The sequence below is a fragment of the Sciurus carolinensis genome, chromosome 13, assembly GCF_902686445.1.
Source record: "Sciurus carolinensis chromosome 13, mSciCar1.2, whole genome shotgun sequence".
NCBI lineage: Eukaryota > Metazoa > Chordata > Mammalia > Rodentia > Sciuridae > Sciurus > Sciurus carolinensis.
This window is the reverse complement of record NC_062225.1, coordinates 72076320-72101029: the sequence shown is the minus strand read 5'-3', so window position 1 is coordinate 72101029 and position 24710 is coordinate 72076320. Positions and strand designations below refer to the sequence as shown.

Below are 24710 nucleotides of genomic sequence, written 5' to 3'. Positions count from 1 at the left end.
CTGCCAGCTGGTCTGCAGCAGGGCCCTGGGGATGGAAGTCCAGCCCCAGCCTCCCCTCACCCTCTCCCCACCCACTCTCACACCACAGCTCTCTCCCCAGGTGGTGCCATTAAACGTAAACAGTGACTGAAAACAGTGACTGAAAGGGAGCTGGCTAAGCAAACACGCTTGTACATCACTGCCAAAGCCATTAACACCCACGTGCCAGTGTCTAGTGGTGTCAACAGCCCAGCTCTGGACCAAGCTGTGACGTCATGCCTCAGCAATCCCCTGCCCCACAGCCAAAAGTCCGGAGGCCCCACTCCACAGCAGCTGTGCGTGAGGTGCAGATGGAGTGTTGTCCCCTGCAGGTAAGCTGCCCTGGACGAGTCTAGAGAGCTCTTGCTCCTCCCCAGGCCCTGAGTCCGGAGAAGGCTTTCCTGGGTAGCACTCTGTTCTGAATGCAGGCCAGGGAGGCAGGTCAGCTCAGGATGCTTGCTTGGGGCTGTGGGAACCAGGACCCTCTCGGCGTGATTTCCGTGGATAGACTGGGAGTCTTGCTTATTCCCTTTGGATTTGAAGGACAGATTGCTGCTTCCCTAGATGGGATGCAAAGGGAGTTGAGTGAGGGAAAGATGAGCCATGTAGGAGTTCCTGCAGGATCTCCTGTAGATAGAGCATCAAATTCTACACCACTTCTCGCCCCAGGGCTCTCCCTGGCCCTGCCACCAGGAGCAGGACATGCTGGGTGCAGAGCATCTTGATTCTGGAAGATCCAGGCTGTCTCTAGGAGACCCCTGCTTAGAGTGGAGATGGGGGTGGGCTCTGGCTTTTTTATTGGTGTCTGCTAGCACAGGGTGCATGTTGAGTGAGTCTCTGTGGCTTGAACTTGGTCACCCTGGGCTGTGGTGCAGAGGCAAGAGCTCTGGGCCCTACCCTTCATCGCTGAGCAATTTGGACAAGTTACTAATCCTCCCTGGGTTTTAAGTTTCTTATCTGCAAAACTGAAGTAAAGATAGCATTGCCACAATGCTACTGATGATTCAACCCTGGAAGAGGAGCGGGAAAGAACACTGGGCTTGGATCCGGGGGTCCTAAACCCAGTTCAGGCTCTTAGTCACAGACTAGCTCTGCTTCTCTTGGCCTCAGTTTCCCCCTCTGTATAGTGGGAGTAGAGGAGGACTGGATTCTGACCCAGTCTCTGTTGTTTTTCTGCCACAGGGTGGGATTGTCCCCAAGAAGAGGGAGAAGGGGAGACACAGTGGGTGTCCGTCCATCCATCCAACTTTGAGGGGTCAGAGGGTCCTGTCTAGTTCTTGGTCCTTCTGGGATGGTAACAAGGAGGACAGTGTTACGGGTCTTCTACCCGCAGAAGTGGTGCTTTCTCCCTAGGTTTGCCAGGGCCCCAGTGCCCAGGCTGTACACTGATCACTGAATGGGTCCCTCAGACTCAGGATCCAGGAGAGAAAGGTCACATTGCCAGGCTTTGCTACTGAACTGGGCACCTGAGCCAAAGACCATCCTCTCCAGTTCAGGATCAAGAGCCTCGCCTGGGTTTCCCTCCTGAAGGGCAACTAAAGTCATTTCACTCTGCACATCTCCCAGTCACATTGGAGAGAACTGAATGGATGTGGAGACAGAGACTTGGACCAGAACCTTCTTTTCAACTTCCTGTTGGGTGACCTTAGACAGGACTTTTAACCCCTGAGGAAGGCAGCTGCTATTAAATGAGACATTCATTAGCTTGAATGGCCAGAGGTCTGGCACCTAGCCCGTGCTCACCAAATGCTACCTAACTCCGAACCTGGGTGTAGGTGCATTAAGGATTACAGGTGGGAAAAGACACTGACCCCTCTAGCCCTTCAGGACTGACAGGAGGGTCCTAGAGCTGCTCAAGACCCTCAGCTGTTCATCTCCGACCAAAGCTAGCCTCTTCTGCTGATGGGCTGTGCTGTACAAATGCCCCCATCGTCTGTGAGCTGGCAGGTGGACAGGTTGGGAAGCGCGACTGATAAAATTCCTAGTCAGCACTAACAGGGCTCTGGGGGCCCCTCAGAGTTCAGAGAGGGTGGGAGGTGAAGGAGAGAAAAAGGGACAGTCAGTGTCTGTGTGACTTGGAGAGTGTTGGAACCTGGGTTGCCGGTGCCTCACACGCCCCACCTGTAAATGGCAGTGAGACAGAGATGGTGCTAATGGCTCGGAGCCATCTCGGAGCTAATGGCTGGGTAGGAAGCGGGCCATGAAGTGAGGCTCATCTCACCCCTTCCCCAGTGCCCAGGGCCTGCTCTGCACACTGCCCAATCTCAGATCTAAGGAACCCAGGCAGAAGGAAGAGGAAGTGACTATAGGTGATAAAAAGCATCATCCGGGTGCTCGGCGGCCTGGGCTTTTCCAGGCACCAGGGTCCAGCACTTTGTTCGTCCACCCCCTGACGTCTGAGAGATAAGTCCCAGCATCTCACCCCATGTAATCCCACAGGTTTCCTCCCTAGTGGGGTCGCCAGGTCAGACTGAGCTTGCCTGCTGACAATAGCCTGTCCTGCTTTGGTGAACTTGTGGCTTGCAGATGCAGCAGAGTGCTGGGTACCTGGTGGTCCCCTGAGAGCTCTGACTGGGCTGGCATCTCAGCCCTGGGTGGACATCAGAATCTTTAAAAAGAACCGATGCTCAAGTCGCACTCTGGACCAACTAAATCAGATTGTGAGGGCGAACCCCAGGCACAGGTACCTTTTGAAAATCTCCCCAGGTAGCTCCAACATGCAGCCAACATGGAGAACCACCATGTGGAGGGATAACAGTCACCTTAGGGCAGAGCCATGACCGTGAACTTCAGTGTTTTCCACTGTCTATTCTCATCCTGCTTCATGGTATTGAGAGCAATGTGCTTCTCTTTCTCCTCAGTTCTCTAACCTAAAACGAGACTTATATTTTTCCTTTTTTTTTCTAGTATGTTCTGCAAGTGGGTTTTTGTAGTATTCTTGACCTCTTGCCTTTACTCTGACTTTAATTATTGTTACTGAATAATAATTATTATTTAATTATCATTCGGACGGTTATTTATTCATTCGGTGCTAGATGCTAGGGATATAGCAAAGGTCAAGGCAGGCTGAGTGTCTTAGGCACTCACCATCTTTTCTGTAGGGATTTGCTCTGTCAGTCTTTCTCTATTCATTAACAAGGATATGACGCTTAAAACTTGTGTTTTTTTTCCTAGAACTAGTTTTTGGTTCCTTCTTCATTTTCTTTTTTTAAAAAAAATTGTTGTTTTTTAGTTTTAGATGGGCACAATATCTTTTCTTTTTTTAAATTTATGTGGCACTGAGGATTGAACGAGTGCCTGGTGCATGCGAGGCATGTGCTGTCCCACTGAGCTACAACCCCGGTCCCCTTCTTCATTTTCTCTCATGCTTCTTCACTCCTCAGTGAAGCGCTTCTTGTTTCAGCATCTTGATTGTAAGCAAACACTCTGCCTGAGGTCACCTGAGTCAGACCCATTACCAGCATTGGACGCTGTTTCCCTCACACGGGTGCCCAGGTCTTGTGCTGGAAAACAGGTACCAGTGGGTTCCCGTCCAAGATGACAGGTCACTGCACACTTCCTGTCATGGGGTTACTGCTCAGTCAGGCATGAGGGCCTGGGTTTTCCTTGTTGAAGGAAGGGGATGAGAGGGTCATTTGACTAACGCTCTGCTCTCATAACCTGTCCTTACCCTTCTTCCTGAGGCCCAGAGCCATTGTAGGCATTGCTTCTAGCTATTCTCTAGCACGAGGAAATTGTGGCTAGTTGCACCTTTAACCAGAAGAAAAAAAAATCTAAGTCTTATTTTTCTCATAGTCTGGGGATTTCTAATAAGATAGTGACTTTCAAATATTTTTGACTATGACCCTCCTTAAGAGATACATATGACCTCACTACATGTGGCTGTACCAAGTTTCCCTAATACATTACTTACCCTCAGCTATTTTGTGTTCTATTTCATTTTTTCCCCAGAGAGTTAATCATTCACCAAGTTAAATTCTTTGACTAATAATGAGTTATAACCCTCTCTTCTAAGGCCCATCCTGTTTTAATTCATGGAGGCCCTGAACTAGAGGCTTGGTCTAGCACCCCCTTGTGGATTCTTGGAAAACAGCAGCTGCTCAGCTTTTCGGTCTCCTAGAAGCCTACCGAGCAAGGCATGCACTGCCATCCTTCATCTGGGAGGGAGTTCATGAACCTGGCTCTGTCCCCCAAATCTGCACTGGAGCATCTTTGTTTATCCAGGAACTGTCCCATTAACAGAAAATCAGAAGACAAAGTTTATGGACAAGTGACAGAGTTTGTCTCTGGCTTTAGATGACTACTTGCCCCCTTGTTTTCATAGACACATAGAAAGCAGGTGTCACTCAAGTTCACGTGTCAAGGGGCCACCATGGTGCCCGGCAGAAGTGGCCGTGAAGTGCTGCTGTTTCCCCGCACTCACAGCTGATGAGGATTGCTGGATACATTGATGGGACTCCAAGCTCCTCCAATCTAAAAGGCAGTTCAGTCTGTCTTATATCACAGTGCCTCTCAGAGATTAAAAACTGTTTCTAAAAAGGCATTTCTCAATTTTTCTAAATGTAAAGAGGTTAGAGTCTGGCATGTGGCCAGCCCAGTTGGACCATGGTGGCCATGCAGAGGTGCAGAGACAGAAGCGAGTGTAGGGCAGGCTGCTTCTGCCCTTGATCCGGCATCCTCGCCGCCCACCTCCAACTGGACTATGAATGAGTGGGAACCTGTGGACGTTCACTCCATCCAAGCAGGTTCAGTGATGTTCCTCAAAGCTGGTGGTGGCATGATCTGGCCGGACTCCTGACATCCTACCAGAGACAGATGCTGTGGCTCTCATTGAACTTGTGGGCAGTTAAGTAAAGTAGATAAGTGTCCAGGTACTTAGAAGCATCTGTGCTCAAACGATCCCTGTAGACCTTGACCTTAGGTACATTTTCTTCTTCCTTTTCTGTGCATGCTGCCTTCTTCCAGCACCAGCCCTGGGGCTAGTGTGTCAGTGCCCACGTCCTACCATGACCCAAGAGCCCCATGCAGTCCTGAGGCTGAGGCTCAGCATGTGGCATGGCTACATCAGTGATCACCCACGTCATATTTTACTGAGCAGCTGAGAAAGGAAGACAATAACCCAGGAACAAGGCTGTAGGAATAAAGGGCTGCCCACTTCACTTTCGGCTCAAGACTACAGAACTATAACTCTGATTTTTCAAATATGAGAAAAATGCCCAGGTTGGTCATAATGACAAGATGTGGGATGGGAACCAGCGTGGGACTCCAAGCCAGATCCTAGGAGTCAGACTCTCAGTCCTGCTGTCACAGGGTGGCCTCAAGTCAAGGACAGTTTAAACATATTTTTGCATATCAACCACAATTTTTTTTTTTTTTTTTGGTGGGGAAAAGTGAAAATTTCACCCTCAAGGAATTTTGTCACTTGGGTTTTCAATTACAGTTCTGTCTGCCCCACTTAGACCCCATCCAACATTCCTGACTTCGTGTGCCCAAAGGAAACTGCCGATTGTGTCAAACTCAGCTCCACAGCTCACCTCCCTGGCTTGCGACTCCCAATTCAACATGCAGACAATAAATATGTGGTGTGCGTATGGGCCCAACGCTATCAGTCACTCGTGGGTTGGAGGAGGGGGGGGACAAACAAACCTCCCTGTGTCATATACACCAGAGAACCTGGTGGCACGCCTCAGACATGGTGGGACTCGGTTCTGGACTAAGAAGAGAACTTGGTCCCTATTCGGAGGGGACATTACGGTTTACATTTATTACAGAATACTTTTACTTCCTGGGTCTTTTATCTCTGGGTTGACAGTTGAGAAAGTTGAAGCCAAGTTAGGGGACATGCCCAAGTTCCCATGGCTGTGGTGGATTTGGAATTGCAGCCCAGCATCTGGGATTTCCAGGTCTACACTCCTCCCAGCAGCTATTGTTGATTTCTGGTCACCTGTCACCACAGAAGGCTGCATGAAGGCATCAGCTACTGATGATTTCTGGTCACCTGTCACCACGGAAGGCTGCATGAAGGCAGCTGTGGGGACCTGGTGTCTGTGACTAGAACATGCTACCTGTTTTCACTCCTCTGCCTCATTGTTAATATTTATCATTTACAGCCAGTCTCTGCCCCTTTTCAAAGGTGAACACAGTAAAATTTATGACAGGTGCACTATCAGATCACAGAGGAGCATAAAAGCAGCAGGAGGCGTCCTAGTCCATCCACCTGCGGAAGGAAGCCATTCACTCAGAGGCCTGAGACACCTGGAGCAATCTGACATGGGGCTGCGGTCAGGCGTGTTCCTCGTGGGGCTGCTACTGCTGGGGCAAGGTAAGCGTGCCTTCTGCCCAGAGGCAGCCGATGCCTCGGCCCTGCTGGTGTCCTCTATCGCTTAGGCACAGACTTTGGGAGCATGGTGTGCCCTTTCGATGAGATAAAGCACAAAAGGAACAGTTAGAACACAAGAAGGCTGGTTTGTCTCTTGTTGGATGGGAGGTGGACCTGTCTGCAAAGTGACCAGGGTTAAGTGTCCCAGAGGCTGGGGGATGGGGATTGCAGGTAAGAAATGCAGTCAACCTGCAGTGCCATGGTGGGGGAGAAAGCCGTGGTGTAGAGTCCCAGAGACCTGTGTTCTAGCTCTTGGTGCTGTGTGGCCTTGGGCAAGTTCTTCGAACTCCCTGGATCTTGATTTTTCACATCTTTAAAATGAAAATAGCGCTTTGATTATTACTATTACTATTGATGGGCTTTGTTTATTGCTGAAAGGACACAGGAAGATAGATCAGGATGAGAAATTCTAGAAGAGGCTACTAAGCCTCGACAGAACTATGTGGGCTACAGCCGGGTTTTCGTTCCTCCTGGCGCTGATGGTCATGAGCCTCTCCTCCCCCTCTCTGATTCTTCCTTGGATTAGGAAGGTAGAATCTTTACACTCTTGGGTCCTTAAACATGACTTTCAACCTCTTTAGATGAGATGCTGGGGTGTGGAGCAGGAAGAGACTTGAGCTCCAGAGGTAGAGAGGTCTGGGGCAGAGACCTGGCCTGCTCGGTCCCCCGCTCCGCCTGCCCCCTGCTGCTCACCTGGGACAAGCCAGTAGCCTCAGGAGCCTCAGGGGAGATGAACAGGGCCTGCTCAGGCTGTTGCATTTCCCGATTAGTGAAGATGCTGAGGAATTTTTTTCATGCTTCTCAATCATTAAATTCCTCTTTTCTTCAGGTCTTTTCCCAGTTTTCTTTACTTGAGTCTTTTTCCATTGACTTTTAGAGGTTCCCCATGTGTGCTGCACACTGGTTCTTTGGTGGTGATACACGTATGGCAAATATTTTCTCCCACTCCAAAGTGGTCTTTCCATTATCTTTATGGTGACTTTTTTTGGCTGGGTGAAATTCTCAATTTTGTGAAAGTAAGTGAAGACCATCAAATGAGAACAAACAGAGGCTATTTATTCAGAGCTTGCCAGAGTGAGCCCCATAATTTGCCTTTTGGTGGAGACCCAAAGACAGGCTGGGGAGTAGGAAAGCTTCGGGTCTGCTCTGATTGCAGGCTGCTGGCGCGGGGACACGGGAGGTGAGGGGCACAGGTTGGCATCTTATGCTCTATTTGTCTTTCTCTGGTTGGTCCTGAGTTGGAAGCAGGGACAAAAAATCCGGAGTATGGCAATTATTAACCAAGCCCTGACCATCTGGGCTGATGGCCGCAGCCTCCTAATTTGCAAAGAAAATTTTTGGAAGTTGTAAGTGGATGTGGAATTGTTGTCTAGTCCTTTTTAGTCATTTATTGAGTTGATTGTGTAATTTGCTCCGTTAATCTGATAATGTAGTGAGTCAATAGACTTTTTTTTTTCAGTCCTTGCTTTTTAGATTCATCAGAGACTACACATTGCATTTATTTGTCCTGCATCTTCAGTCTCTTTAAATCTAGAATAATTCTTTAGCCTTTTTATTTGTTTCTTTCTTTTGTGTCTCTAAGAAATTCGGCTTTGTGTGTGTTGGTGGGGGTGTGTTGTACATGGACATGCCCACACACCTTAAATTGGATCCATCCAAATTGTGCATGTGTGTTTGTTTTCTTTTTTCTTTGGTACTGGGAGTTTAACTGAGGGCCATTTTCTGAGCTATGTCCCCAGCCCATTTTATTTTTTATTTTGAGATAGGATCTTGCTAAATTGCTGAGGCTGACCTCAAACTTGTGATCCTCCTGCTCAGCCTCCCACGTTGCTAGATTTTAAGGCATCTTGCTAAAATCAGATTAAACTCTTTGGGCAGAAATCCAACATAGTTCATATCGTGTCCTCTGCGTGCCACTTGTGTCCTCAGGTAGGGGACACAAGTGATATTAGTGAATTCCCTCCTTGGCGATGTCAAATTTGATAATTTGGCTAAGGTAGTGCCTGCCAAATTTCCTCCTTATAAAGGTAGCTCCCCTCTTTGTGATTCATAAACTATCTGCAGGAAGATACTGTGATCCCATGTGACTGTCCACTTTTCCAGTGGGTTTTCCCAGGGGTTTTAGACTCTCTTTTTAATCAGCGTGCTGTAATTTTCCCACTGATGTTTCTTGCCTGAATTATTACCAGAGTGAGTATAAAATGCAGATTTTTTTGCTTCTATTCTTCTTTCTGCCTTCTATCATTAGTTGACATTCCTCCATGAATGGAATTCCTTTCTCTCGTAGGGGAGTTCAATTAAATATATTTTTAAAATTTTTAATTTCCATTTCTTTTATTATGAGTGAAATTAATCATTATTCATATTTTAAGGTTATTTGTACATCTTTATGTGTGAATTGACTGGTCTTATCTTTTACCATCAGTCTGGTTTTTAATACATATTTCTAAAATCATCAAATTCTGTTTATAACTCTGGAGTTTACCACAGATTTTTATGTGTCATCTTGTTTGATCCTAAAAGATTCTGAAAACTTCAGGAAGGACACCCAAGTGAACAGATCCATTAGACTAGATTCCATCTTTCAATTAAACATTTTTGGATGGAATCAATTTATTTGAAAAGTAAAAACATAGAATAATAGCAAAATAAATGCATATTTTAGTTATAATTATTATTTTATACTATAATATGCTTTTCCAGATATATTATGAAGCAATTAAAAATGCAAGGTCAAACATTGCTCATTGTATCCTTTCCCTAGGGCTGCTGAAACAAATCACCACAAACTGAGTGACTTAAAACAGCAGATATTTATTTTCTCATAGTTTTAGAGGTTTAAAGTCCAAAATTGAGGTATTGACAGAGCCACATTCCCCTAAAGGCTCACGGAAAGGGTGTCTCCTTACCTCTTCCAAGCTTCTAGTGTCTGCTGACATCCCATGATGTTCCTTGGCTTGTAAATACATGATGCTGTTCTGTGCCTGCATGTTTATATGGCCACCTTCCCTTTGTGTGTGTCTTTCTCAAACAAGTCTTTATTGGTACATTATAGTTATATGTAATAGTGGGATTTGTCACTACATAGTCTGACATGAGCACAATATAACGTGGTCAACTTCACTCCCCGAACTTCCCCTTCCTTCCCCTCCTGACTCTCCCTGGTCCCCTTCTTCTACTATACTAGTCTCCCTTCTACTTTCATGTTTTATCTTTTTCACATGAAATGGATTTGAGACTCTCTTATTAATCAGTGTGTTGTAATTTTCTTTTCCTTTCCTATCATCGTCATCATCATCATCATCACCATCATCATGCATACTGGGGATTGAACCCAGGACCTTGCACATGCTAGGCAAGTGCTCTATCACAGAGATGCATCCCCAGTCTTTTTTTTTTTTATAATTTATTTTGAGGCAGTGTCTTACTAAATTGCCCATGCTGGTCTTGAACTTTGAATCCTCCTACCTCAGCCTCCTGAGTATCTGGAATTACAAGCATGTGCCATCCTTTCTGATTTCATTTTTCATGTTTATTCCTAAGTTATTATGGCAGATTTGTCCAGTGAGAGCACCTTCAAGGTGACTCCTCTGTCCTCAATTTTCAAACACTTTTGAACTTCATTATACAAGATATTCCATTTCCTGTGGAATATGGTTAACCTTATATTTTCCACTCCTGGAATTAGCTGTTTCTTCAAAGTTCCAATTGGTAAGGGCTGCTGTTTAGGAACCAAGGTTTTTGTGCTAGGAATGTTTATTGCTGCTGGAGTCTATGTCTAGGCCCTTTGGGTGACAAGAGCTTAGAAATATAGTTTTCTTAGGAAAAAAATACAGTGAATTTATGCAGATATCTTTAACTTCAGTCAGAATTAGTCTTTTTCATCTCCTTCACCTATTTTATACCTATATTATCCTTCTCTCACAGTGCATATTTAAGTTACAAAATGTATTGATGCACTTATTCATCTTCTAAGTCCTATAATACTGGAGTTGCTATGAAAATAACACTGAAACAATCCTGAACAAATAAAGGTCAGGATTTCTTTGCCATTCTTTTGTTCTTGGAACCCAGCCTTCTTGGTATGTCTAATAGAAATACTGTGTTCAAAATCACTTGGATTACACCTTTTTTTCCCTTTATTCCCCTCTACATTATGATTATGTAATTGACACGCTAAACTTGTCTGTTAATATTGTTTAGTGTTTCTTGTTGATATCACTTTATTTTTTGAATATGTAAAACGTTAACATGATTCCAAAGTCAAAATCATATGAAAAGATATACTCAAAGAATTTCTGTCCCCTTATTTAGCCTTTCCATCCCATTTCTACCACCAAGGTAGGTAACCAGTTTCACGTTTTCTGTTTTTTGAAAATGTTATTCTTATTTTTCTTTATCTTAAAAGATAACCTTCTATATACTTTTTTGCATCTTGATTTTTCCCACTAAACTGCATATCATGAAGTTAACTATGTAAGTTTAGAGATCTTCAATTTCTTCCAACTGTAGAATATTCTATTATGTATTATATGTATTTCACCAGTCTCCTGATATGGGGGTTTAGTTTATTTCTAATATTTTGCTGTTAGGAGTAATGCTGTCATGGGCAATGTCCTTTTGTGTTGTTGGAAAAACATAGCTTAGGATAAAATCGCAGAACTGGGGATTTCTGGGTCAAAGGATAAACCCACATACAATTTTGTTAGTTATTATTAAATCTTCCTCCTTAAGGATTATACCATTTTTGCATCCTCACCAAATATGTATATGAAAATGCCATTTTTCTACAACTCGATAATTGAGTGTGTATCTAGACCTTTGAATTTTTGTAAATGTCACAGATGAGAAATGATATTTTAATTTCTCTTACAAAAGAAGTTGGGTATGTTTTCATATTTCTAATGACAGTAGTCTCAGGGTTCCCAAAGGCAATGGGAAATGAGGGTTTCCTTATTCAGGTTGATGATGACCTTTGGGAGTGATACATAAATGTATATATAATGTGTGGTCACATTAAGGAAGTAGTCATAAGTTTCCATTTCATTGGACATATTAACCAGAAATCAATATTAAATTTGTAACAGAATTTTCAGCATCTCTTAAAATAATCAAGTGTGATTCTTTCCCCTTAGATTTATTATTATGTTAAATTATATTAATAGATTTGATAATATTGAACCATCTATATGTTCCTAGTTAGAATGAAGTTGATCATGGTATGTTTTATTTTTATATATTGCTAGACTTTGCTAACATTTGTTTAAATTTTTTTTCTTATGTGTTCATGAATTAGATTGAATTATAATTTTTATTTTATTTTGTTATTTTTTTTGACATGTCTATAGGGTAATGTCTGTCTCACAATCAACCATCCTTCCCTTCCCTACCCACTGTACACCCCTCCCTCCCCTCTGTACAATTCAAAGTTCCTTCATTCTTCCCTACCCACCCACCACTAGGGATCAGTATCCACTTATCAGAGAAAACATTTGGCTGTTGGTTTTTTGGCTGGTTTATTTCACATAGCATGATACTTTCCAGTTCCATTCATTTACCTGCAAATGCCATAATTTCATTCTTTAAGACTAAGTAATATTCCAGTGTGCATATGTACCACATTTTCTTTATCCATTCATCTGTTGAAGGGCATCTTGATTGATTCCATAGATTTGCTATTGTGAATTAAGCTTCTATAAATATTAATGTGGCTGCATCACTGTAGTATGCTGATTTTAAGTCCTTTGGGTATAAATGGAGGAACGGGATAGCTGGGTCAAATGGTGGTTCCATTCCAAGTTTTCTGAGGAATCTCCTTACTGCTTTCCAACGTGGTTTCGCTAATCTGCAGTCCCACTGACAATGTAGGAGTGTACCTTTTTACCCACATCCTCGCCAACACTTATTATTGCTTGTATTCTTGATGATTGCCTTTCTGACTGGAGGGAGATGAGCTCTTAAAGCAGTTTTGATTTGCATTTCTCTAATTGCAAGAGATGATGAACATTTTTTCCTATCTTTGTTGATCAATTGTATTTCTTCTTCTGTGAAGTGTCTGTTCACTTCCTTAGCTCTTTTATTGATTGGGTTATTTACTTTTTTATGTTAAGTTTTTTGAGTTCTTTATGTAGCTTGGAGATGAGTGTTCTATCTGAGGTGCGTGTGGTAAAGATTTTCTCCGATTCTGTAGGCTCTCTCTTTAAATTATTGATTGTTTCCTTTGCTGAGAAGAAGCTTTTTAGTTTGAATTCATCCCATTTATTGAGTCTTGATTTTACTTCTTGTGCTTTAGGAGTCTTGTTAAGGAAGTCTGGTCCTAAGTCCACATGATGAAGATTTGGGCCTACTTTTTCTTCTAGTAGGCGCAGGGTCTCTGTTTTAGTGCCTAAGTCTTTGATCCACTTTAAGTTGATTTTTGAGCAGGGTGAGAGATAGAGGTTTAAATTCATTTTGCTGTATATGGATTTCCAGTTTTCCCAGCACCGTTTGTTGAATAGGTTATCTTTTCTCCAATGTATATTTTTGGCACCTTTGTCTAGTATGAGATAACTGTATTTATGTGGGTTTGTATCTGTGTCTTCTACTTTGTACCATTGGTCTACATGTCTATTTTGGTGCCAATACCATGACATTTTGTTACTATTCTCTGTAATATAGTTTAAGGTCTGGTATTGTGATGCCTCCTGCTTCACTCTTCTTGCTAAGGATTGCTTTGGCTATTCCGGGCCTCTTATATTTCTGAATGAATTTCATGATTGCTTTTTCTATTTCTATGAAGAATGTCATTGAGATTTTAATAGGAATTGCATTGAATCTGTATAACACTTTTGGTAGTATGGCCATTTTGACAATATTAGTTTTGCCTATCCAGGAGCATGGGAGATTTTATCATCTTCTAAGGTCTTCTTTAATTTTTTTCCTTATTGTGAACTATAATATTTTTATCCCACTGTCTTTCTGGATAGTAGCTTCAGTATTATGAATTCTCATAAAATGAATTTGGAAGTGATCCTATTCTTTTTTGATTTAACATATTTGTTTATTATTCATAAGTTGAAAGTATTTAAATAGAACACAATGACACAGAGATTAACAAAGAAAATTGTTAGGAGACTAATGGTCCCCTGGGAAAATTTCTTTTCATATAGATTGGAGAAATCCAAGCAAAACAGTAGATTTTCCAAAGAAGAAATTTATCAGAGAATTCATTTTTGTGGTTCATTAATTCATGTACATGGTTAATTAATATTTATGGTTCATCAGAGAATTTCAGTGAGAGCAATTAAAATATTTAAAAAGACTTTATTTATTTTAACTATCTCCAAAATTTCTATCCTAGAGATATAGAGCAGAGAATTAAGAGGTTTTAGTCACAGCTTCTTAATTATTATAAGAATTTAAGGAAATTATGACCAAAATTATTGCTGAAGCTGATTTATAATGTTTTGAAGTGTTGATCACATAAAAAGTTTCTCTCTCCCACATCCCATATACCTTGATACCAACGTAATTCACATATTAATTGTTCTTAACTTGCTAGGACTAATGTCAACGGACCACAGCTTCTGTTCTTAACAGTTAAAACAGCATTAAGATTGATTATTTGAAGACTGAGACTCTACACTATTTCCACAAATGTAATTTGTTATTTTCTATCCCATATGCACACATTAAGTAGAATTCATTTAGCAGTTGACCAGTATATATTGCAACTAATTCATTATGGATGGTGTGCCCCCAAAAAACATTGTTCATAATCAGGTATTTTGATGTTAGAGTATTGATATTTTTCTGTAACTATATGAGTGAGATCCTCTTTCCAAGTTTTTATAACAAATTGTATTATAGCTATGGTCATCTCAGTATCTACTCATAGAAGAACCTTGGCAAAATGTTAGGCTCCTGGAATGTTTAAAAAAAAAAAAAGGATGCCAACTCCATTGTCTAGCCAGCTGATATTTATCTGCCTTTAATCTACTACACAAATGCCTCTCAGCCTGTGCCCAAACTGACAACCTCTATCTGGCTGCAGTGTGATTTTTTTTTCTTTTTATTGTAAACAAATGGGATACATGTTGATTCTCTGTACATGGAGTAACGGCATACCATTTGCATAATCATACATTTACATAGGGTAATGTTGTTTGATTCATTCTGTTATTTTTCCCTTCCCCCCCACCCCTCCCACCCCTCTTTTCCCTCTATACAGTCCCTCCTTCCTCCATTCTTGCCCCCTTCCCCCCATTATGTGTCATCATCCGCTTATCAGCGAGATCATTCTTCCTTTGGTTTTTTGAGATTGGCTATCTCACTTAGCATAATATTCTCCAATTTTATCCATTTGCCTGCAAATGCCATAATTTTATTATTCTTTATGGCTGAGTAATATTCCATTGTATAAATATACCACAGTTTCTTTATCCATTCATCAATTGAAGGACATCTAGGTTGGTTCCACAATCTGGCTATTGTGAATTGAGCAGCTATGAACATTGATGTGGCTGCATCTTTGTAGTATTCTGCTTTTAAGTCCTTTGGGTATAGGCCTAGGAGTGGAATAGCTGGGTCAAATTTTCTGAAATAGTAATGGGACTTTCCCCTCTAATGTTTAGTAATATTATTTTTGGTAGATTTTTTAACTACTGAGTTCATTTTTCAATGGTTATAGAATTAGTTAAATTTTATATTTCTTTTTAAATCAGCTTTGGGAAAGTTTTATTCCAAGAGAGTATCCATTTTGAGTAGATTTTCCAAATTTTTGGCATAAATTTTGTGTATGATGTTTCTATTAGTATCTCTTCGAAAATCTGCAGTTTTTGTAGTTATGTACCCCCCGCTTTTGTTTTTAAAACTGGTTACTTGGGACTTTTCCCTTTTCTTCTTCTTTTTTTTTTTTTTTTGGTAGGAGACTGGAGATTGAACCCAGGATCTTATGCATGCTGAGCACACACTCTACTACTGAGTCACACCCAACCTCCTTTTCCTTTGATTCATTTGATTCATGTTATCAGAAGTTTGTCAACTTTGTTATATTTTCAAGGAACTAGTTTTTATTTAGTTGATTGTTACATGTTGGAGTTTTCTTCTGCTGTCTGCAGAGCAAATTGCACTAAATCTTAGAGACTTAGAGCAGCATCCTTTGTATTTACTCACAATTCAGTGGGTCTGCAATTTGTAATACCTCAGCAGAGACATTCAGTCCCTATTTCTGCATAGTATCATCTGGAATTGACTTGGAGGGGGACATGTTTGGGGACACTGTCAACTGTACTGTCTTGGTGCTCCTCCACACAGCCTCAACTTCTTTACATGGGGACTCGAAAAGAACACAAATAGATGCCACAGGTTTTCTAATACTTAGGTCCCAAAGTCACTTCTACTGCTTCTGTGGTTCAATACAAGTTTCAAGGCCAACACAGATTCAAGGGGAAGGATTTCACAGAGTTACAAGTTTCGTCACCAAAGGCCATGCACATGGGAGGAAATGCCATGGCCGTCTTTGGAGTAATACACCACATTCTATTTGCAGGTTTGTTTCTGAGTTTATCAATTTATGTGAGTCTCTCTTGCTTGGCATTTGTAGCGCATCCTGGATCTGCGGCTTGACACCTTGCATCAGTTTTCAAGAATTCTTGGTTAATAACCCTCGAATTATTACCTCTGTTCCACTAATTCTGTTTTGGAGGCAATGCTGACGGAATGTTTGTTTGGCTTTTTCATTTCATGCAAGATGTCTTCTAGCCTCTCTTCTAACTTAACCCTCTTTTTTCTGTACACATTCTAAGGAATTTATTATGACATATTTAGTTTACTCATTCTCCTTCAGTGATGTGTAATTTGCTATTAAAGTTGATCTTTGTAGATTTTGAAAATTGGTGATTTCATTTTTTTACACTTGCTTTACATTTAGTTCTTTACCAAATTTACAATTTTTATATAATTTTGGCTTCCTATAAAGACCTCAAGTCTTCATTATTTTTAGACCATTGCCATTTCATAGTTTTTGTCTGGTAATTTCAGTATCCAGTTTTTGTGATTTGTTTGAGCTTTTCTTTCCCTGCTAATTCTTGCTCATGGATATCTTTTTTTCATGTGCTTGGTTACTTTTTATTGTGTGCTATTCAGACTCCTTTAAAGTTTATTTGTGAGATTCTTTGAGGCCTAGAATGAAGGTAATAGTCTTCAAAGAGGATTTAACTGTTCATTCTGTTGGGCACTTGGGACATTACCATTCAGGGATGACTTCAAACTAGATTCATTGTGTGAGGTTCCCTGGAACAGCCAGGTCTCATGCTAAGCACTTACAATTATACCAGGACAACCCCCACCCGTAACAGTTGTGCATCGACGGATGCACAAATTCCTCATATAAAATGCATAGTATTTGTGTATCCCTTGCCCTGTATATTTTGAGTCATCTCTTGATGACTTAATACCTAATCCAATATAAATAGCTATGATACTGTATTGTTGAGGGAAAAATCTGTATATATTCAGTATAGACACAATTTTTTCTAATATTTCTCGTCTGCAATTGGTTGAACCTGTGGCTACAGAATGCACAGGTGCAGCAAGCTGACTATGTACCAGCTCCCGTGTGAGACAGACCACGCCATTACCCCCATTCTACAGATGAGAAAACCGAGAAGTTAAGGAACTCGACCAAGGTCATCCTGCTAGTAAATAATAGAGCCTGAATTCAGTTCCAAGGCAGAGTCCAGAGCCAGGGCCGTTTGCAGTGCTCTGTGTGACAATAGAGCCCAAGGGAGGAAAGAAACAAAATTGAACTTCTGTTTAAATCTCAAAGTAGACTCAAGAAACAACACATACGCAAACAGATTCCTGCTTTCAAAATTTCAGCCTATAAAACAGAAACAGCATTATCTCCAAACTGCAATTGGCAAAAGCAAGTTGGCAAGAAATCACTGTATCCGATAACATACAATTTTTGCTAGAATTTCATTTTCCTTGAATGGGTCAGAAGTTCCCCAGGAGATTGCCGTGCCTGTGAATAAAAATCCATTGCCTTGGTAACGCACCCATGACAGGCTTGTCAATGTGCACCAAGGGTGGGAGCTGGGTGAACTCATTGTGAGAGCAAAGAAATACCTTTTCCCTATTAAAGCAGGTGGAGAGGGTTCATGTTTTTTGCATGAATTTGGAGTTCTTCTTGGAGTTTGGCTTCTCTCCCTCCATGGAGAAAGTCCTTCCTAGCCTTTTAGGAATACTATCTTTCCAAATAAGAGCAAAAAGGTAGAGAACTTCTGGTGGCCCAAGAACTTCAAATTATTGATGCAAGAGAGAAGGGCACCTGCTAGGGTCACCCATGTGACTGGAACTCAGGTGTCAGACTCTCCTTGACATCACATACCTTGATCCCTGCCCCACCTCCTAGGACACCTCAAATTCCTGCCCTGAGCAGCCAGCACAGTTTTGGGATTTCCTCTGGGATCTCAGGAGCTCTACTTTCCCAGAATGTCACCTGTGCCTTGTGGATCTCTAGGACTTCGATGTCAATCATCCTTTTTATCAAGTTGCGTTTTCGCTGCTGTCAATTAGTTAAGCACCCTTCGAAGGACCCACGTTGGGCTGAGTCTGACTGGCAGATAGGAAGCCAAATATGAGGAACCCTCTGGGGAGAGAATGGATCTGCATAAAGTCACTGGAGAAGAATTAAGCACCAAAATAGGAGCAAGTCGTTGTAAGAGAGGCAACAGGGTTCCAGGAACCAACCGAGGGATGGATGTGGGCTGGAGAAGTCTCAAGAGGCAGGTGAACTCCTTGAGTACTGCAGATAGAGTGGGACTAAAATAAGCCAGAGGGCGTGCAAGGGAGGGAGCAGCATGTACCCGGGTGGAGTGGGGCTCTCCAGGCTGAGGAGCGGGGAGCAAGCTGGCTGGACTGGAGTTGGGCTTGGTTTAAGTGTGGGGTCGGTGGTGAAGAGATGGATTTTGTGCCAAGTTGAAATCTCAGCACAAGGAGAATAATATGATCAGAGTGTCTTTTGGCTTAGAAAGACTTCCAAAATGATTTAACCTTGATCTTTTCTTTTACATTTACAAAAGTCCAATTCTTATAGAGGTTGAATGACTGACCCAAGGTCACACGGCAGACCTAGAGTTTGGATTTGCTGTAATGGTCAGTGGGAGCCATTAAGAGCTCTTGAGCTGGAGAGTGACTTAATATAAGTGGTAGTTTAAGCAAGATGAGTCTGCCAGCTTCAGATACAAAAGATCATATGTTGAAAGAGATGACAAACTGGTGAACAGAGGCCTTCCGCATGCTAGGCAGGTGCTCTACCCCTGAGTGACATTCCAGACCCCAGCAGACAGTTTGCTGGGCTCCGGGAAAGGCCAGTGTGTTTCTCCTGCCTCCAGTTACCATTTCCTCTTGCGTCTCTGGGAGGAACGGTGGTTGGAAGGCTTCCTTCCTGCCCCAACCTCCCATTAGTGTCTGGGAGCACTTCCTGGGAGAACATCAGGAAGTTCCCCGAGATGCCCTTTCTCTTGGGGCTTCCTGATCCTCACTCGGCCTCTCATCCTCTGCTGGCCTGTGATGGCTGAGGCAGAGCTGGGGCTGGGGGTGGTTATGCAGCATCTTCCAGTAGGAGGAGGCGGGGCTCTGGAGTCTGTACCTGTCAAGGGACCCCTTGTTCTTTGTCACCATGAGACCTGGATCTGGGTCTGCCTTAACAGTCCCCCTGAAAAGGTTGAGAAAATACAAACTAAAAGCAAATCAACCTCAAGGGCAAAACTGCTGGTCAGCTTTGGATATGTCCTCTCCTGTCAGGCTGCTTCCTCTTTGGGGCCCAGGATGTATGATGTTGGATATGGAGTGGGCAACAGGGGATGGAGACAGAGGCCCCACTGGCCTCTGCAGGGAATGGAGCCTAGAATGGGTTGGAGGTGTCTCCCTTTGGCTACTGGCACAGGACACTGAGTATTCAGAGAATGGTGGCTTGGAACTTTTCAAACCAACTCTTAACAGTTTTTGTAATGTCATCAGATTAGATGTTGAGACTCTCCAAAGGTTGTGACATTGTTAATTCTTGGTCATTCTTGATAAGCCTGGGTGACTGATTATAAGGACAGCTGAAAATGCTGGTCTCGTAGACAGAGCACAGAAAACATTTCCCACGTACTGGAAGCTCAGGGTGGAGGACCAGCCCTCCTGTAACTTCCTTCAGGGAGAGCATACCAGACTAGGTTAAAGAGAACTGAGGCCCAGCATGCCCTGTTAGCACCTTGCCCAGTGGACTGGGTACATGTGCCAGCCTCTCTGGATCCCAATTTTCTGAGGCAGCATAAAAGGTGACCTCAGTGGCTTGCCCCTCCGCTGCTGTGGAATTCAGAGATAAGTGTTCAGAAGCTAACCCAGCTGTCCTAGAGAGGCTCTCTGGACCCTGGTGTCACTTCCATCGGCTGTGTCATGTGACTGCCCAAGCATCACACTAACAGAAGGACCACTCTGCTCTTCAGAGAACCTGGAATTCTGGGGTCAAGGCAGCAGCCAGGCATGACTTGTGGTTTTCTGACTAGTCCCTGGTCACAGGGAGGGACGGCTCAAGTGCACAGCAACCAGCAGGCCCCGCATGTGAACAAGAACGGACAGGCAACCAGAGGACCTTCCATCCTTCCTGTCCCTGCTGACCAGCACGACTTTGTGCTTAGTGGATGGCAGCGTGGGCTTGAGGCCTGCCCACCCCGTGCCGCCATGGTCTCTGGGAGCTGGTGGCCTCTCTGAGTCTGCGAAAAGGCCGAGAGGGTCATAAGCCCTGCCTCTTGAGTTGCTGTGAGCACATTACACTTCACACAGAGCTCAAGAATTTAACGTGCACTGAGGCGTGACCTTGGCTCCACTGTGCTGTCCTTGACCTCCCTCCCTGGTGCTCAGGGGATGCACCTTCCTTTCCTCTGGGGAGACCAGGCACCGGGCCCTCTCCTGCTTCCATAGCAGTTTTCTGTTCTTTGATCCTCACAGCAATCCCAGGAGGAAGGCAGGGAGGCCTCACTTCCATTTTATAGGTGAGGAAGTCAAGATGCAGGAAGATGAAATCCTTGATCAAGGTCACCAAATGGCTTTCCTTCCTCAAGGAAGGGCTGGAGGGCAGAAAAGTGTGCTCTGGACACAAAATAAGTGGACAGACATCAAGGAAATCTATAAAGTGGACAGCATGTGCTGCTTTAATTTGACTTGTGAAATTACCCCACCCACCTCTGGTCAGTTGCTGGGTTAAACAATTTGGGTTTCCTTGCAGAGTCAGGCTCTTCACCCCGGAAGCTCATGAATGTCACCTGAAGGACTTTTAAAACTGCCTGTGCCCAGCATACCCAGGTCCTACCCTGGTCAATCAAATCTGAATCTGTGGAGGGGTGGTACAGGCAGCTGGGGAGGGGTCAAAGGCCCCTGCTTGAGAAGGTGTGGCCAAGGTCTGGTGCTATAATGGCCCTTGGTTGGTTTCAGACCCTGAGGCAGCAGCTCCGTGCTACCTGGATGACCGTGCTCAGCCAGACACGTTCCCCTGAGTGTGCACAGGTGTTTTTCTCTTTCATTTCCAGCAGAGTGGAAAAATACATGTATTTTTCCCTTACTGACCTTACTGAGGTGGGAATTTTTCAGGGAGCTCAAAGCCCTTCATAGATCCCTGAGCTTGAAGAGTTCCCAAGGTCACTGATGCCATAAGTGTTTTGATAATTGTTTCCATAATGCCTCAAGGTACTATGGGAACAGGCAAGAATTTTTCTTCCCATGTATTTGGGAGGAAACAGAGAATGGGAATGGAGCCCAAGTCCTTCCAAGAGTCAGTGGGGACAGTATTGAAGAGCTTACGTGTCCATCTGGGTTTCCAGGTCTGGGCACTTACCGTTGAGATTCCAGGCACAGCCTCTTTGGGACATCTCAGGGCAGTGAGCAAGCCTGACTCACACTGTCAAGTTAAACACAGGGACTCTGGAGCATTTAGCGTGAAATCCCAGTGTACGGAGGCTAGAAGGATCTGAAGATGATCTATGTCAACCACCTCTCCGATGCTGAGACCATAACTACTGTAACTACCAACTACTGCATCTTTCTATGTGTCAGATGCTGTGCTGTGTGTTTACCTGCATTTGGTTCTCATAACTGCATGAGGAAGGTATTACCAAGTTCAATTTACAGGGGAGGAAACCGAGGTTGACAAGTCCAAGGTGTCTAAGCTTTTAACCTCTGCCTGGTGTGTGTGCCACATGGGCACCATGATCCCTGGCATCTGCTTGGACCAGCACCCTGGGTAGCAGCATTCTTGCTTGATTAGCTCCAGCTATTCTGACAAGGGGCTGCCTGTCTCCGCTGGTCCAGCCTGGTTCGGGGGTCACATTGTCAAGGCAACTGCCCTTAACATCCAGTCCTGAAGGTACCGAGGAAGCCCCCGTAAGCCCTTCCCCAGGTCCTTCCTGCTGTGTTTAGATATAAGAGCTGCCTGTTTAGGTTTCAATGTCCACTGTCATTCTATATTCTTCCTCCTTCTTTCTTGCCATTTTTGGATTTAGAATTTACAATTTCAGTTGGACCACCCCACCTAGCAGGGGCTATTGCTAATCACCAGACACGCCATCCTCCCGGTTCACCTGTAGAACCTCTTTTCAGTACCAGTCTAGATCAGGAGTTGGTTGGCAAACTGTGGCCCCTAGGCCAAATCCAGTCTGTAGCCTTATTTTATATGGCCCATGAGCTAAAAGTGATTTTTAAATTCTTTTCTTTTTTTTCTTTGCATGTTCACATCCAGTTGTTCCAATACCATTTGTTGAAGAGACTATCTTTTCTCCACTCTATTGCCTTTACTGTTTCACTATTTCTTTTTCTCCTCCACCTCCTCCTTTTTTTTTGGTACTAGAGATCGAGGCCAGAAGTGCTTTACCACTGAGCTACATCATCAGTCTTTTTAAATTTTTATTTTGAGACAAGGTTTCACTAAATTGCTAAGGATGGCATTGAACTTGAGATCCTCCTGCCTCAGTCTCCCATGTCACTGGGATTACAGGTGTGTGCCACTGCTTCTAGCATCTTTTCTTCTTTGTCAAAGATCAGTTGACTCTATTTAGATAAGTCTGTCTGGGCTCTCTGTTCCGTTCCAATTGATCTGGTCATGTGTTCTTATGCCAATGTCACATTGTGGTGATGACTATAGTTTTATAGAAAATCTCAAAGTTGGGTCATATCAATCTTCGGACTTTGTTCTCCTTCAACATTATGTTGGCTATTCTGGGTCTTTTGCCTTACATGTATGCTTTAGAATCAGTTTGTTGATATCCATGAAGGTTTCTGCATTTTCAATTGGTTGTTAAAATAAATAAATAAATAAATAAATAAATAAATAAATAAATAAGAAGTATTTCATGGCACCTGAAAATTCTATGGAATCCAAGTTGTAGTTCAATTAATAAAGTTAATTTACTTACATATTGTCCATACTGCTTTTGCAATACAGTAGTAGAGCCTGTTAGTTACAACAGAGGCTCTATGGTCTACCAAACCTAAAATATGGACTAGCTGGTCTTTATAGACAGAATTTGCCAACCACGGTCTAGACCTTGGGCACAGGGCTTGCACTTAGCTTGTTAGTTGCAAGCAGGACCCGTGGAGCTAGATGAGCCAGACTCCATTGCTAGCTCTATCACCTTTAAAATGCCACTTAACTTTTCGGGCCTCACTGTCCTATCTGTAAGATGGGGATAATGGTATTTATCTCAGAGCTGTTGTGAAGATTAAGTGAATTGTTTTGTGCAAGTGCTTAAAACAGTGCCCACACAGAGAGTTCTGTGTGAAAGTGATGGCTGCCATTTGCATTTTTATCCTGGCTTGGAAAAAATATTACCAAAATAGCCTCAAATCTCTGCCCTGCTAACTCGTCTACCCCGCTCCTCCCAGAGGGATGATCCTCTGGAAATATACCTTAAAGTCATCTCTTCAAAGACCAGTCAGGGCTCTCAGTCGCTCCTGGGCTAGCCTGGCATCTGTGGTTCCACAGCCCAGTCCCGGTCTGTCTGTGCAGCCCTGTCTACCCTGCCCACCCTTCCCTATGCTGCAGTGACAAACCCAGGGTTCCAGCCTTTTCCAGCACTCTGAACTTGTCCACACCATTATACTTTCCCATCATGGGGCTCTTTCTGCCCAGAAAGCTTGCTTCTGGGAATTTCAAAAGGATCACTGAGATCTGGAGACAGGTTTCAGCCATTGTTCCTTGGGTAAGCTTCCATGGGGAAGAAGCGCCTGACCTCACAGTAGGCAGAAAATGGAAATGTACTGCCTCTCCTCATGAAGTACTAGATAAATTATTTTCAGGGTCAAAAGGTGAAACTGCAGAAGACGACTGGAGTGGAAAAGAAATCAAGCCCTGTCCCCCAAGTCAGTGCTTCCTGGGGGCATCGTGTAATGCCCTTTGGCTGTTCTTTTCTGGTATCCCTTATAAGGGGAGTACACTGGCTGCAGAACCAGGTAGGGAGAAGTCAGAGCAGATCAGAAGTGTTGATCAAATATCAGGATCATCCGTGTGTCATGTGGCAGTTGGAACAAATATCAAGGCTATGTAACATGAAAGGTGCTCATAATATGACATTTAAAGGAAGCTGGCAAGGTCTGGAGCTGTAGCTCAGTGGTAGAGCGCTTGCTTAGCATGCGTGAGGCACTGGGTTTGATCCCCAGCACCGCATAAAAATAAATTAATAAAATAAAGGTCTCGTGTCCCTCTATAACTAAAAAGATTTTTAAAAGTTAAAAAAGTAAAGGAAGCTGACAGGATACAAAATTGTGTGTATATTGATTACAACTGAATGAAAAGTATGTCTGTGGTCATGAGAATATGAACAAATGAAATCACATTTGAGAGTGAGAGTAAATGCATTGTTTTTTGTTTGATTTTTTTGTTTCCTTTATTTAGAGTGCTGTTAATTTTTCCATTTGCCTAGTTAAACTAAATATTTTAAGGGGAAACAACTTGGACACGTTAAAATGAGTCTAACTTATCATATGTAAATTCTACTTTGAAATGGAAAACTAAATTTTTACTTTTAGTCAAGTAAAAAGTTTAAAAAGACTGGTCGAAAGTAAGCTTGGACAAGAATCTTCCCCTTTTGCCTCACATTCAACAAGACCCTTTGACAAAGTCCCTGTCCAGGTACTTAGTACAATTGTGTCTGCTAGAAATCCCATGGTTAGCTTTGCTAAGATCACACCACCCTTTGGACTATTCTGGAATATCCTTTGCCTTCCCTGCTTTATCCTGGATCCCCAAACAATAACAGTTTGTCCAACCTTATCTTCCTGGAAAGTTTTGCCT

General features: G+C 43.1%; 1 protein-coding gene across 1 annotated transcript in view; it reads left to right on the top strand.

Moving 5' to 3' along the window:
* Positions 1-224: 224 nt before the first annotated feature.
* Positions 225-24710, top strand: part of Plb1 (phospholipase B1) — a 130595-nt gene continuing 106109 nt past the window's right edge. The window contains exons 1-2 of the mRNA XM_047523424.1: positions 225-350; positions 6177-6340. Of these exons, the coding sequence (XP_047379380.1) occupies positions 6289-6340 (52 nt within the window). The 5' untranslated portion in view covers positions 225-350; positions 6177-6288. The remainder of the gene's footprint in view (positions 351-6176; positions 6341-24710) is intronic.